Source organism: Orcinus orca, chromosome 11, assembly GCF_937001465.1.
Source record: "Orcinus orca chromosome 11, mOrcOrc1.1, whole genome shotgun sequence".
Classification (NCBI taxonomy): Eukaryota; Metazoa; Chordata; class Mammalia; order Artiodactyla; family Delphinidae; genus Orcinus; species Orcinus orca.
The window spans coordinates 53,063,367-53,078,310 of NC_064569.1; the positions used below are offsets into that span (position 1 = coordinate 53,063,367).

Here is a 14,944-nt window from a genome sequence, read left to right on the forward strand (position 1 = left end):
CCCTCCTGGCTCTGGTAATAATGAGATATGGAGGGCTCTGCTCTGAAATGGTGCCCATCCCCAGAGGGGGAGCCCTTGTCTCTCTGAGGTGGGCTGCTCAGAACTTACAAACTGTTGCTGTATTTAGTTTGGGAACTGTTTCCTTCTCATCCTTCAGGTTTTTGCCTACCTGTCACCTCTTCACTGACTCCTGATTGGCATCTGTCAGCCCTCACCTGTGCCTGCCCTTATTCCCTATTACAGAATCCAGTTCATGCCTTTCATGGTAGGTAATGATCACTTTCTGAGTGTTTATTTGTTTGGTCATGTTCCTGTTTACTGTCTCTCCTCCTTGTCAATTGCAAACTTCATAAGAGCAGAGACCAGGTCTGTTTTGTTTATTTCTGTACTCTTGGTACCTGTCACTTAGCTTAAATATTAAAAAAATATATATTTGTAGACTGAATGAGTTAAATATGTCAAACACCTGTTTCAATTTTTAATGTGAATAATAAATTGGATCATCAGTTAAAATATATCTTACTTGTATAATTTTATTTTATCTTCCTAACTGCCTTTTAAAATAGGCACTGCTGGTTTCCATGTGACAAATGAGGTAACTAAGGCACAGGGAAATAAGTAACATGGTGCAAACTAATATCTAGAAATCAGCAGAATTGAAAACAGAACCCAAATCATCTAACTCAAAAGCCATACAAAACAATAAAAAGAGAAAGAAAAAAGGGAGAAAGAGAAGACAAGAGAAAGGAAGAATAGAGGGAGGAAAGTTCATTCATTCCTGACCTTTCCATCTTAAGGGCATATCATACCACTTATTCTGCTAAGAACTCCTTAACTCATACTTTAAGTCTTTTAGGAAGCCTCATACCTCTCAAAGACATTTCAGGCCAGTAGACAGATTAAGAATATGTTCAAGCAACACTGTTCTACGTGAATCATATAGAGCAGGAAATAAAAGGAGTTTGCAGTTACAGAATAAGTGTTTTTTTCTTGGCTACATTTTACCAGGACAAAACTTGCTGGTAAAGTCAGGCACACAATCAAGTCTGATAATTGTAAGAAGTATTTACAACATGATTTAGGTTTCAGTTTCACGTTCCAGTTCATTCTATCATAATTTATCTGCCTTAGTCAACTATACACAAAACTTTGGCTCTCTCTTCACACTGAAAAGCCACGTGAGAATATCTTTCCAGTTGTACTACAGTTGAGAGGGTAGAAATAGAATTACTTTCTATTGGAATCATTACTTCAAGAAAGAATATTGTACTCAACTTTCATTTTAATCAATGATACTATTTGTCCCCTTTCCTTTCTTTGTCCCTAAGTCTGATGATAAAATGGTAATTTCCATTAATTCTGATCAGCTGGCTTCACTCTGTGACGAAAAAAGAAGGAAAGGAATCCCCTACTGTTTCCAGTCTCCATGTAGTAAAAGAAAAAGTACTAGCCCTTAAGTTAATAATACCACTTTTGTGACTTGGAGGGGAAAACACTTTCCTGCCAAAGGGTAATCCATGTATAAGAGCTGATTGCTAGGTGAAACACACTGACAGAATGAGATGTTATCATAGATTCTATCAACACAAGAATTCAAAATCGCTGAGAAGTCCTTCTCACCTCTTTCTGAACTCAAACAGAATAATATGGTATTGATGAAATTCTGTCTGCTACAGGAGGACATAACAGTTCCTTCTTAACCCAAAGTGGTTTATCAGGGATGGACAGTGACATGATGTAGAGCTTAGTTAGAGATCCCAACCTCAGGATCTGACATACCCATGACCGAGACATCATATTCGATCAGCAGCGTCGCTTCTTGTCCACACTGTTTGAGAATACTCATGGCCTCAGCATGCGTGGTTCCAAGAAGCCGAATTCCATCCACACTGAGCAACCTATCACCAGGTTTGATTGTGCCCTCTCTGAAGGGAGAATAAAGAAATAGTCATTAATTTAGCACCATGGGGCTTAGCATTAATAGTCACTCAGCCAAAGAGGCTCTTTCACACACATTCTACCATCTATCCCATTTGCATTTCCTTTTAAGCATCACGTGTGACATTAAGAGAGTAAAAAGGTAACCCTGACCAGAAAGTTGCTGCAATATGAAAATCAGTAATAAGAAAATAACTACACATTAGCAAATAACCAGGTCACCCACGATGAACTCTTGGGGTGTAAAAGTAATAAAGGCACATTTTCTCTTTTCTAGGGTTTTGCCAAAATGTCTAAAATTGATTTATTAGAGCCCAAGAAATAGCACTCACCTATTTTCCCAAAGCCAGGTGAGCAGAAAAGTCTGCTGGTTTCACTAAATTTATCACCAGTGAACCCAAGCTATAGGGAATGCTGGTGAAAAATTTCCCTAGTCTGTAAATTTTCCTACTGATTTATAAGGCCATTTGACGATCATTAAATTGATTCAGTCTCACATTCAATGGAAAAGGCAGGCAAATACTATTCTCCCTTCTGTGGCCATAGACACTCAAGGCACTGGGAGAAGATGCCTCAGGACAGTCATGACACCACTAAAATGTAGCCAGAGAGGCTACCAGATTATAACCCTCCTGCCTCAGGGAGGGTCAATGAAGATAAGAAAATCAGATGCGGGGATTACATGTTTAGGATTTGGAAAGAATAAAAATGCTGTCTTAAATATCTTTCACCCAGCAACTCTCTATGTGTTTTGACTCTAAATTTTTATCTTAAATTCTTAGATTTCCTTTCGTCCTCCATTAATTTGGTAATACGTTGCTCACAAACTAGTAGCCTGCTCCTGACATTTCTGTCAACCCAAACTCTAGAATGTTATTAAGAAATAGAAATATTCTCATTTGCTTCAGGAAGAATCATTCACAAGAAAAGGCAGGAGAAGGAAAAAAAAATGGCAAAATTTCCTTGGAAATTTTGACTTTGTATTATCCTCTGCAAAGGCAAATACACTTTAGTGCAGAGGAGAACCCAGTGTCTCCATATTTTCTCATTTTATATTAAACATTGACTTAAAAAACAAACTGAGCTAACGGTATGAGCTTTGAAGGAAAATAAATCTGAATTTCTATCCTAGCTGGCAAGTCATTTAACGATACTGGGCGTCAGTTTTGTCACCTGTAAATCTGGATAAAAATACCTGATTTAGTGGGTGGTTGTGAAGATAAAATAAGATAATGTCTGCCAAGTACTGAGCACAGTTCCTGGCCCATGGTGGTCACTCATCAAGCAGTATTTATTATTATTATTACTATTTCAAGTGCTTAAGAAAGGTTTTTAAAAATCCATCCTAGGCTGAAACATAGTGCAGAGTCAGGGGTAATCAGTGCGTTTTCCTCCTCTCCTTCAACTATATCTGCAGGCATTGTGTTCCCTACCATTATGGAGCAGACTTTTCGCTGTGGGAAATTAGTACAAAGATAAGCATCTCTTGAGACATCTAAGTTGTGAGTTTACTTGGGACCCCCAAGGTTTATTGTAGGAAAGCTGAAGGAGCTTCTATCAGATATTCAAATTAGCCAGGAAGAGAATGCTCTAAACACTAACACTGACAATATTCCTTCCCTTTTACTAAAAGTCACTTCTATTCTGACACACATAATCATCATCAAAGGGTGATAATCATGATAAGGACAGTTGGCAATAGTAAGAGTCAGAGAACACCACCACCTGTCTTTTCAGGTTAGGATATTACCAATTGGAGAGGATGCATTTCAAGGACCTGCTGTTAAAGGGCCAGCTGCCTTTTTTTTTTTAATAATTAATTTTTATTGGAGTAGAGTTGCTTTACAATGTTGTGTTAGTTTCTACTGTACAGCAAAGTGAATCAGCTATACATACACATATATCCCCTCTTTTTTGGATTTCCTTCCAGGATGAAAGGCCTCCTGCAAGGCACCATAAATCTCTAATCTTTGATAAAACAAAAAACCTTGAAAGGTATGCATTATCACCTACATTTTACAGTTGGAGGGAACTGAGCTTAGAACTGTTAAGTCATTTGCCAAAGACACAGGGTAGCAAGCATTGAATCTGGAGTCAAACTTTCTTCTGATTCTGCAGCCTGAACTCTTTTGTTTTCACGTTCCAACATATTTACTTAAGACCTATCTGTTACTATGAAATTTCTAATTCATCAACTTCTATGCCAAAGTCCCCAGCTTTATTTAATCTATTTGGATACTGACACAGAAAGATGAAGTTTACCTGTCAGCAGGCCCTCCAGGACGAACACATGTTATTACAACCGGACGAGATTTATTTCTATCATCATGTGCTCCCCCTAGCAAAGAAAAGGAATACGGCTCAAAAAATGCTCTCATTGCTGCCATTAAAAAATTCACTTACAAAATGCCAGCTGAGAAACTGAAACAAATGTTATTGTTGTGTATGGAGGAATACTTATACTGTTTCCTTCTGGCACATAACAGACTTAAAAACCTTATTCATTTTATACAGAATACATTGTTGAAGTCAACATTTCTCCTCCTCTCAATAAATATATGGCTGTAATCGGGGTGAGATATAAAATGTTTAACAACTACTGTGATAAGAGCATCAAATAATTATAAATACTAGCCCAATTAGAACAGCTGCTGGCTATAAACAAAGTGTAGGTGGGTATATTTGGTGTCAATCAACCTGGGCTGTTATACTGGTGAGTCAACAACGTGACATGAAGCAAAAACTAAAGGAAAAAAAAATCCAAATATTAAAAAAAAGAAAAATTCGAGTGGCTGAAGTGGCCTCCATTAAAAACGGGGTGTTCAAAATATTAGTGCATTCTAAAAGCACTACATTTTTAGTGCCCACCACATTTCTTTTTTAACATTTTTATTGGAGTATAATTGCTTTACAGTGGTGTGTTAGTTTCTGCTTTATAACAGTGTGAATCAGTTATACGTATATATATATCCCCGTATCTCTTCCCTCTTGCGTTTCCCTCCCACCCTCCCTATCCCACCCCTCTAGGTGGTCACAAAGCACTAAGCTGATCTCCCTGGGCTATGCGGCTGCTTCCTACTAGCTATCTTTTTTACATTTGGTAGTGTACATCTGTCCATATATACACTACCACTCTCTCACTTTGTCCCAGCTTACCCTTCCCCCTCCCCGTATCCTCAAGTCCATTCTCTAGTAGGTCTGCGTCTTTACTCCCATCTTGCCCCGAGGTTCTTCATGACCGTTTTTTGTTTTTTAGATTCCATATATATGTGTTAGCATACGGTGTTTGTTTTTCTCTTTCTGACTTACTTCACTCTGTATGACAGACTCTAGGTCCATCCACCTCACTATAAATAACTCAATTTCGTTTCTTTTTATGGCTGAGTAATATTCCATTGTGTATACGTGCCACACCTTCTTTATCCATTCATCTGTCAATGGACACTTAGGTTGCTTCCATGTCCTGGCTATTGTAAGCAGAGCTGCAATGAACATTGTAGCATCCCCCACATTTGATGTGGGCTTTTTTCAAAAATTAATTAATTTATTTTTAGCTGTGTTGGGTCTTCATTGCTGTGTGCGGGCTTTTTCTAGTTGAGGTGAGCTGGGGCGACTCTTGGTTGTGGTGCACGGTCTTCTCATTGCAGTGGCTTCTCTTGTTGTGGAGCATGGGCTCTAGGCGTGCGGGCTTCAGTAGTTGTGGCATGTGGGCTCAGTAGTTGTGGCTCGCGGGCTCTGGAGCGCAGGCTCAGTAGTTGTGGCGCATGGGCTTAGTTGCTCCACGGCATGTGGGATCTTCCCAGGCTAGGGCTCGAACCCGTGTCCCCTGCATTGGCAGGTGGATTCTTAACTACTGTGCCACCAGGGAAATTCCTGATGTGTTTTGATGTTACATTTTACATCTTTTTATTTTGTATCGCTTAACAAATTTTTGTAGTTACAGCTAATTTTGCTACTTCTGTCTTTTAACCTTCATACTAACTTTATAAGTGGTTCATCCACTACCTTTACCATATATTTGACTTTACCAGTGAGATTTTTTCTTTCATATATTTTCTCATTTATATTTAGGGCCATTTCTTCTCAGCTTAAAGTTGTCCCTAAAGGGACATTTCTTGTAAGGCCAGTTTAGTGGTAATGAACTACTTTTGCTTTTCCTTGTCTCTTTATCTCTCCTTCAATTCTGAAAGTTAACCTTGCCAGGTAGAGTATTCTTGGAAGTTTTTTCCTTTTAGCACCTTGAATATATCACGTCACTCCCTCTGGCCTGCAAATTTTCTGCTGAAAAATCAGTTGATAGTCTTACGGGAGTTCCCTTGTATATAACGAGTTGTCTTTCTCTTTCTGCTTTGAGTCTCTCTTTATCTTTAACTTTTGACGGTTTAATTATAATGTGTCTTGGTATGGATCTCTTTGGGCTCATCTTGTTTGGGATTCTCTGTGCTTCCCAAACCTGGATGTCTATTTCCTTCCACAGGTTAGAAATGTTTTCAGCCATTATTTCTTCAAATAACTTTTCTGCCCCTTTCTCTCTCTCTCTTCTCTTTCTGGGACCGTTATAAAGTGAATGCTAGTATGCTACATGTTGTCCCACAGTCCCTTAAGTTATTCTCATTTTTAAAAATTCTTTTTTCTTTTTGCCATTCTGTTTGGATGATTTCTACTACCTTGTCTTCCAGGTCACTGATCTGTTCTTCTGTTTCAACTGGTTTGCTATTGAATCCCACGAGTGTATTTTTCAGTTCAGTTATTGAATTCTTCAGCTTTATGACTTCTGTTTGGTTCTTTCTTATGTGTTCTTTCTCTTTGTTGAAGTCCTCACTGTGTTCTTCATTCTTCTCCTGAGCTGGGTGAGCATCTTTATGACCACTACTTTGAACTCTTTATCAGGTAAATTACTTATCTCCATTTCATTAGGTTTTTTTTTTTCCTGAAGTTTTATCTTGTTCCTTTATTTGGAACATTTTCTTCTGTTTCCTCATTTTGCTTGACTCTCTGTGTTTGTTTTGATGTATCATGCAAAACAGCCATCTCTCAGTCTTCAAAGATTGTCCCAGTCTCGATGTTGCCCTTTCATAATTTCTTGGGGAGTAGGAATTCAGCTGTTTCTGGGGTTCTTTTCAGAGTAAACTGTTTTATGTGTAGCTGTATGTTTGTTGTGTCTGTGGGAGGAACTGAGTTCAGGATTTTCCTACCAACCATCTTGAACCACCCTCTATCCACTTCCACTTTCTTAACTAGTGTTTGCGTGACCTGATTTCCTCATACATCACCATCCTGGCTGCCCATCTGGATGGTCTCTAGTTTGCCAGTATTTGATAAATATGAATGTTACCATCATACGACATATTTTGGTTGTTTTTCTAATTTTATATTTTATACAGCATGTTCTTATTAGTTATCTTTTTTTTTTTTTTTTTTTTTTTTTTTTTTGCGGTACACAGGCCTCTCACTGTGGTGGCCTCTCCCATTGCAGAGCACAGGCTCCGGACGTGCAGGCTCAGCGGCCATGGCTCATGGGCCTAGCCACTCCGTGGCACGTGGGATCTTCCTGGACTGGGGCATGAACCCATGTCCCCCGCATCGGCAGGCAGACTCTCAACCACTGTGCCATCAGGGAAGCCCTTGTTATCTATTTTATACATATTAGTGTGTATATGTCAATCCCAATCTCCCAATTCACCCCACCACCCATCCCCCCGCTTTTCCCCTTTGGTGTCCATACGTTCGTTCTCTACATCTGTGTCTCTATTTCCGCCTTGCAAACCGGTTCCTCTGTACCATTTCTCTAGATTCCACATATATGCAGTAATATACAACATTTTTCTCTTTCTGACTTACTTCACTCAGTATGACAGTCTCTAGGTCCATCCACGTCCCTACAAATGACCCAATTTCGTTCCTTTTTATGGCTGAGTAATATTCCATTGTATATATGTACCACATCACCTTTATCTATTCATCTGTCGATGGGCATTTAGGTTGCTTCCATGACCTGGCTATTGTAAATAGTGCTGCAATGAACATTGGGGTGCATGTGTCTTTTTGAATTATTGTTTTCTCTGGGTATATGCCCAGTAATGGGATTGCTGTGTCATATGGTAGTTCTATCTTTAGTTTTTTAAGGAACCTCCATACTGTCCTCCATAGTGGCCGTATCAATTTACATTCCCACCAACAGTGCAAGAGACTTCCCTTTTCTCCACACCCTCTCCAGCATTTATTGTTTGTAGATTTTCTGACGATGCCCATTCTAACTAGTGTGAGGTGATACCTCATTGTAGTTTTGATTTGCATTTCTCTAATAATTGGTGATGTTGAGCAGCTTTTCATGTGCCTCTTGGCCATCTGCATGTCTTCTTTGGAGAAATGTCTATTTAGGTCTTCTGCCCATTTTTGGATTGGGTTGTTTTTTTTTTAATATTGAGCTGCATGAGCTGTTTATATATTTTGGAGATTAATCCTTTCTCTGTTGATTCATTTGCAAATATTTTCTCCCATTGTGAGGGGTGTCTTTTCATCTTATTTATGGTTTCCTTTGCTGTGCAAAAGCTTTTAAGTTTCATTAGGTCCCATTTGTTTATTTTTGGTTTTATTTCCATTATTCTAGGAGGTGGGTCAAACAATATCTTGCTGTGATTTATGTCAATAGGAGGTTCTTCCTATGTTTTCCTCTAAGAGTTTTATAGTGTTCAGTCTTACATTTAGGTCTTTAATTCATTTTGATTTTATATTTGTGTATGGTGTTAGGGAGTGTTCTAATTTCATTCTTTTACATGTAGCTGTCCAGTTTTCCCAGCATCACTTATTGAAGAGACTGTCTTTTCTCCATTGTATATCCTTGCCTCCTTTGTCATAGATTAGTTCACCATAGGTGTGTGGGTTTATCTCTGGACTTTGTATGCTGTTCCATTGATCTATATTTCTGTTTTTGTCCCAGTACCATATTGTCGTGATTACTGTAGCTTTGTAGTATAGTCTGAAGTCAGGGCATCTGATTCCTCCAGCTCCATTTTTTTCCCTCAAGATTGCTTTGGATATTTGGGGTCTTTTGTGTCTCCATACAAATTTTAAGATTTTTTGTTCTAGTTCTATAAAAAATGCCATTGGTAATTTGACAGAGATTGCATTGAATCTGTAGATTGCTTTGGGTACTATAGTTATTTTCACAATGTTGATTCTTCCAGTCTAAAAACATGGTATATCTCCCCATCTGTTTGTGTCATCTTTGATTTCTTTCATCAGCATCTTAGAGTTTTCTGAGTACAGGTCTTTTACCTCCTTAGGTAGATTTATTCCTAGGTATTTTATTCTTTTTGTTGCAATGGTGAATGAGATTGTTTCCTTAATTTCTCTTTCTGATGTTTCATTGTTAGTATATAGGAATGCAAGAGATTTCTGTGCGTTAACTTTGTGTCCTGCAACTTTACCAAATTCATTGATTAGCTCTAGTAGCTTTCTGGTGTCATCTTTAGGATTATCTATGTATAGTATCATGTCATCTGAAAACAGTGACAGTTTTACTTCTTCTTTTCCAAATCTGTATTCCTTTTATTTCCTTTTCTTCTCTGAGTGCCATGGCTAGGACTTCCAAAACTATGTTGAATAATAGTGGCGAGAGTGGACATCCTTGTCTTGTTTCTGATCTTAGTGGTAATGGTTTCAGTTTATCATCGAGGATGATGTTTTCTGTGGGTTTGTTGTATATGGTCTTTATTATGTTGAGGTAGGTTCCCTCTGTGCCCATTTTCTGGAGACTTTTTATAATAAATGGGTGTTGAATTTTGTCAAAAGCTTTTCCTGCATCTATTGAGATGATCATGTGGTTTTTATTCTTCAATTTGTTAATATGATATTTCACATTGATTGATTTGTGTATATTGAAGAATCCTTGCATCCCACCTGATCATGGTGTATGATCCTTTTAATGTGTTGTTGGATTCTGTTTGCTGGTATTTTGTTAAGGATTTTTGCATCTATATTCATCAGTGATATTGGTCTGTAATTTTCTTTTTTTTTGTAGTATCTTTGTATGGTTTTGGAATCTGGGTAATGGTGGCATTGTAGAATGACTTTGGGAGTGTTTCTTCCTCTGCAATTTTTTGGAAGAGTTTGCAAAGGATGGGTGTTAGCTCTTTTCTAAATGTTTGATAGAATTCACCTGTGAAGGCATCTGGTAGTGGACTTTTGTTTGTTGGAAGATTTTTTTAAAAAAATTTGTTCATTTAATTAAGTAATTAATTCATTTTTGGCTGCATTGGGTCTTTGTTGCTGTGTGCAGGCTTTCTCTAGTTGCAATGAGTGGGGCTACTCTTCGTAGTGGTGCGCAGGCTTCTCATTGCGGTGGCATCTCTTGTTGCAGAGCACAGGCTCTAGGCACATGGGCTTCAGTAGTTGTGGCACGTGGGCTCAGTAGTTGTGGCTCGTGGGCTTCAGAATGCAGGCTCCGTAGTTGTGGCATATGGGTTTAGTTGCTCTGTGGCATGTGGGATCTTCCCAAACCAGGGCTCGAACCCCTGTCGCCTTCATTGGCAGGCTGACTCTTAATCACTGCACCACCAGGGAAGCAGTTGGAAGATTTTAAATTACACTTTCAATTTAATTACTTGTGATTGGTCTGTTCATATTTTCTATTTCTTCCTGGTTCAGTCTAGGAAGGTTATACCTTTCTAAGAATTTGTCCATTTCTTCCAGGTTATCCATCTTATTGGCATAGAGTTGCTCGTAGTCTTCTCATGATGCTTTGTATTTCTGCAGTGTCCATTGTAACATCTCCTTTTTCATTTCTAATTTTATTGATTGGAGTCCTCTCCCTCTTTTTCTTGATGAGCCTGGCTAAAGGTTTATCAATTTTATTTATCTTCTCAAAGAACCAGCTTTTAGTTTTATTGATCTTTGCTTCTATTTCATTTATTTCTGCTCTGATCTTTATGATTTCTTTCCTTCTACTAACTTTAGGTTTTGTTTGTTCTTCTTTCTCTAGTTCCTTTAAATGTAAGGTTACATTGTTTATTTGAGATGTTTCTTGTTTCTTGAGGTAGGATTGTATTGCTACAAACTTCCCTCTTAGTACTGCTTTTGCTGCATACCACAGGTTTTGGATCATCGTGTTTTCATATTCAACTCTAGGTATTTTTAAATTTCCTCTTTGATTTCTTCAGTGATCTCTTGGTTATTCAGTAACATATTGTTTAGCCTCCATGTGTTTGTGATTTTTACGTGTTTTTCCCTGTAATTTATTTCTAATCTCATAGCGTTGTGGTCAGAAAAGATGCTTGATACGATTTCAATTTTCTTAAATTTACCGAGGCTTGATTTGTGACCCAAGATGTGATCTATCCTGGAGAATGTTCTGTGTGCACTTGAGAAGAAAGTGTAATCTGCTGTTTTCAGATTGAATGTCCTATAAATATCAATTAGATCTATCTGATCTGTTGTGTCATTTAAAGCTTGTGTTTCCTTATAAATTTTCTGTCTGGATGATCTGTCTTTTGGTGTAAGTGAGGTGTTAAAGTCCCCCACTATCATTGTGTTACTGTCAATTTCCTCTTTTATAGCTGTTAGCATTTGCCTTATGTATTGAGGTGCTCCTATGTTGGGTGCATATTTATTTATAATTGTTATATCTTCTTCCTGGATTGATCCCTTGATCATTATGTAGTGTCCTTCATTGTCCCTTGTAACATTCTTTATTTTAAAGTCTATTTCATCTGATATGAGTACTGATACTCCAGCTTTGTTTGATTTCAATTTGTATGAAATATCTTTTTCCATCCCCTCACTTTCAGTCTGTATGTGTCCCTAGGTCTGAAGTGGGTCTCTTGTAGACAACATGTATATGAGTCTTGTTTTTGTATCCATTCAGCGAGCCTGTGTCTTTTGGTTGGAGCATTTAATCCATTCACTTTTTTTTTTTTTTTTTTTTTTTGCGGTACACGGGCCCCTCACTGCTGTGGCCCCTTCCGTTGCGGAGCACAGGCTCCGGACGCGCAGGCCCAGTGGCCACGGCCCACGGGCCCAGCCGCTCCGCGGCACGCGGGATTCTCCCGGACCGGGGCACGAACCCGCATCCCCTGCATCGGCAGGCGGACTCTCAACCACTGCGCCACCAGGGAAGCCCAATCCATTCACTTTTAAGGTAATTATCGATATGTATGTTCCTAAAACCATTTTCCTAATTGTTTTGGGTTTGTTTTTGTAGGTCCTTTTCTTCTCTTGTGTTTCCCACTTAGAGAAGTTCCTTTAGCATTTGTTGTAGAGCTGGTTTGGTGGTGCTGAATTCTCTTAGCTTTTGCTTGTCTGTAAAGCATTTGATTTCTCCATAGAATCTGAATGAGATCCTTGCCGGCTACAGTAATCTTGGTTGTAGCTTCTTCCCTTTCATCACTTTAAATATATCGTGCCACTCCCTCCTAGCTTGTAGAGTTTCTGCTGAGAAGTCAGCTGTTAACCTTATGGGAGTTCCCTTGTATGTTATTTGTCGTTTTTCTCTTGTTGATTTTAATAATTTTTGTTTGTCTTTAATTTTTGCCAATTTGATTACTATGTGTCTCGGCGTGTTTCTCCTTGGGTTTATCCTGTATGGGACTCTCTCTGCGCTTCCTGGACTTGAGTGGCTATATCCTTTCCCATGTTAGGGAAGTTTTCAACTATAATCTCTTCAAATATTTTCTCAGGTCCTTTCTCTCTCTCTTCTCCTTCTGGGACCCCTATAATGTGAATGTTGGTGCATTTAATGTTGTCCCAGAGGTCTCTTAGCCTGTCTTCACTTCTTTTCATTCTTTTTTTCTTTATTCTGTTGCATGGCAGTGAATTCCACCATTCTGTCTTCCAGGTCACTTATCCATTCTTCTGCATCAGTTATTCTGCTATTGATTCCTTCTAGTGTACTTTTCATTTCAGTTATTGTATTATTCATCTGTTTGTTTGTTCTTTAATTCTTCTAGGTTTTTGTTAAACATTTCTTGCATCTTCTTGATCTCTGTCTGCATTCTTTTTCCGAGGGCCTGGATCTCCTCACTATCATAGTTCTGAATTCTTTTTCTGGTAGGTTGCCTATCTCCACTTCATTTCATTGTTTTTCTGGGGTTTTATCTTGTTCCTTCATCTGGTACATAGCCCTCTGCCTTTTCATTTTGTCTATCTTTCTGTGAATGTGGTTTTCATTCCACAGGCTGCAGGATTGTAGTTCTTCTTGCTTCTGCTGTCTACCCTCTCACCATCATGTAACATTTAATGTTTGTCTGGTAGAACAGAGTGCCATTTCCCAAATTTGGCACTGGTAAAGAGGTCAGCTTAAAGAACCTAAGAGAAAATTTAAAAGGCATTCACTGTTCTTGATGAAAGTAAATGCTTCCTTTATGTTCATTGCTATTACAAGAGATTTATTCAGTCTGGTTGGTAAAATCTCTATTTCAGTATTTTCTTTCAATCAATTTGATGGATTCTTTTAAAATTCTTCCTTAATTAAAAAAGAAAATTCAGAATTTTTTCAGAAAAAAATTTTTTTAATGAAAATCATGATGATAAGTTATAGCACATGTTTAACCATATTTATATAAATACCATTATGTAACTTCTTTTTTGCAAGGTGATCATAAAAAGATAGGTGTACTTTCCCCTGAGGGGTATTGATTCAGAAGAGGAAAGAGGCTGAAGACAGCAAGAACCCTTTCCACTATATTGATTTGGAGGTCCAAATACAAGTATGTAACAGTGAATACATGTTAAAGTGTGAGATAGATAACTCTAAATTTATTGGTATGTGACATTTTGTCATTATTTGAAATAATGAGCCAAGTTTAGTTTGTGCTTCACTTACGTTCTAGATGTTTGGAGCTGTAAAGCATAATAAAGACCACTCAGAGACCAGTGGTATTTTCAATCCTGGTTGCCCATTAACATGACCCACCTGGCATGCTATTAGAAAAATATCAATGCCAGGGACACCATGCAGACCAAATCTGAATATTGGGGTCCATATGTTAAATGAGTACACATACCTACAATTTTATAGTTGAGAATGATTAGAGAAATTTCCTCATCCAAAGTGAAAAGCAAACTAGTGGCAGAGTGATTTTTCCTTTCTTTAAAAAAAATTTATCATAATTTTTTTCATCTATTTAAAAAATTTTTTTATTGGAGTACAGGTGATTTACAATGTTGTGTTAGTTTCTGCTCTACAGCAAAGTATCTCCACTCCTTTTTAGATACTCTTTCCAAATAGGTCATTACAGAGTATTAATTAGAGCTCCCTGTGCTCTACAGTAGGTCCTTATTAGTTATCCATTTTATATATAGTAGTGTGTATACCCAATCTCTCAATTTATCCCTCCCTCCCTTCCCCCCCCAGTAACTATAAGTTTGTTTTCTACATCCGTGACTCTCTTTCTGTTTTATAAATAAGTTCATTGAGTTTTCCTGTTAACCTAAACCATCTTCTGGCTTGATGGCAAAAGAATTAACAGAAATTTAACTCTCCATGATATAGGCCAGAACATCATTTTTCATTTTATGGGGACAAGTTTCTATCATTTGGGCAGTGAAGGTGTTTGGATCTGTGACATATAGCATTAGAAACGTAATTCCATTCATCAGCTAAAAGCCTGGTTTTTTTAAAAAGATCCATCCTAATTGGGTAAGAAGAAATTCTCCAGCATTAAATGAATATGCTTCATCTGCAATATCTTCTCCTCCCTCTTCCCTGAATGTCCTGGTATTCCCCATTGATCTAAGTTAAGCTCAAATCCCATCTATGCCATAATGTTTTACCTGCCATGATAGCATTTATCCACAGTACTTTCTCATTCTGCAACTCAGTTTGCGATTAACCAATAACTCTTAGGGGATGGGCAATGGCCACCTTTTGAGCAAGAAGACCCTCCAGATGGGCCTTAAATTGATTTGAAAATATAAGTTCTTTATTTATTCTCATTAAAAATTATGTAAGGGGCTTCCCTGGTGGCGCAGTGGTTGAGAGTCCGCCTGCCGATGCAGGGGACACGGG

General features: G+C 38.1%; 1 protein-coding gene across 7 annotated transcripts in view; it reads right to left on the bottom strand.

Annotated features, from left to right (window-relative positions):
* The window catches only part of GRIP1 (glutamate receptor interacting protein 1), a 699,747-nt gene that overhangs the window by 149,759 nt on the left and 535,044 nt on the right, over positions 1-14,944 (bottom strand). For all 7 annotated transcript variants that reach the window (XM_033440573.2, XM_049693962.1, XM_049693963.1 and 4 more), the window contains exons 6-7: positions 4,201-4,276; positions 1,780-1,925 (exon numbers count right to left, since the gene is read on the bottom strand). In XM_033440573.2, the coding sequence (XP_033296464.1) occupies positions 1,780-1,925; positions 4,201-4,276 (222 nt within the window). The remainder of the gene's footprint in view (positions 1-1,779; positions 1,926-4,200; positions 4,277-14,944) is intronic.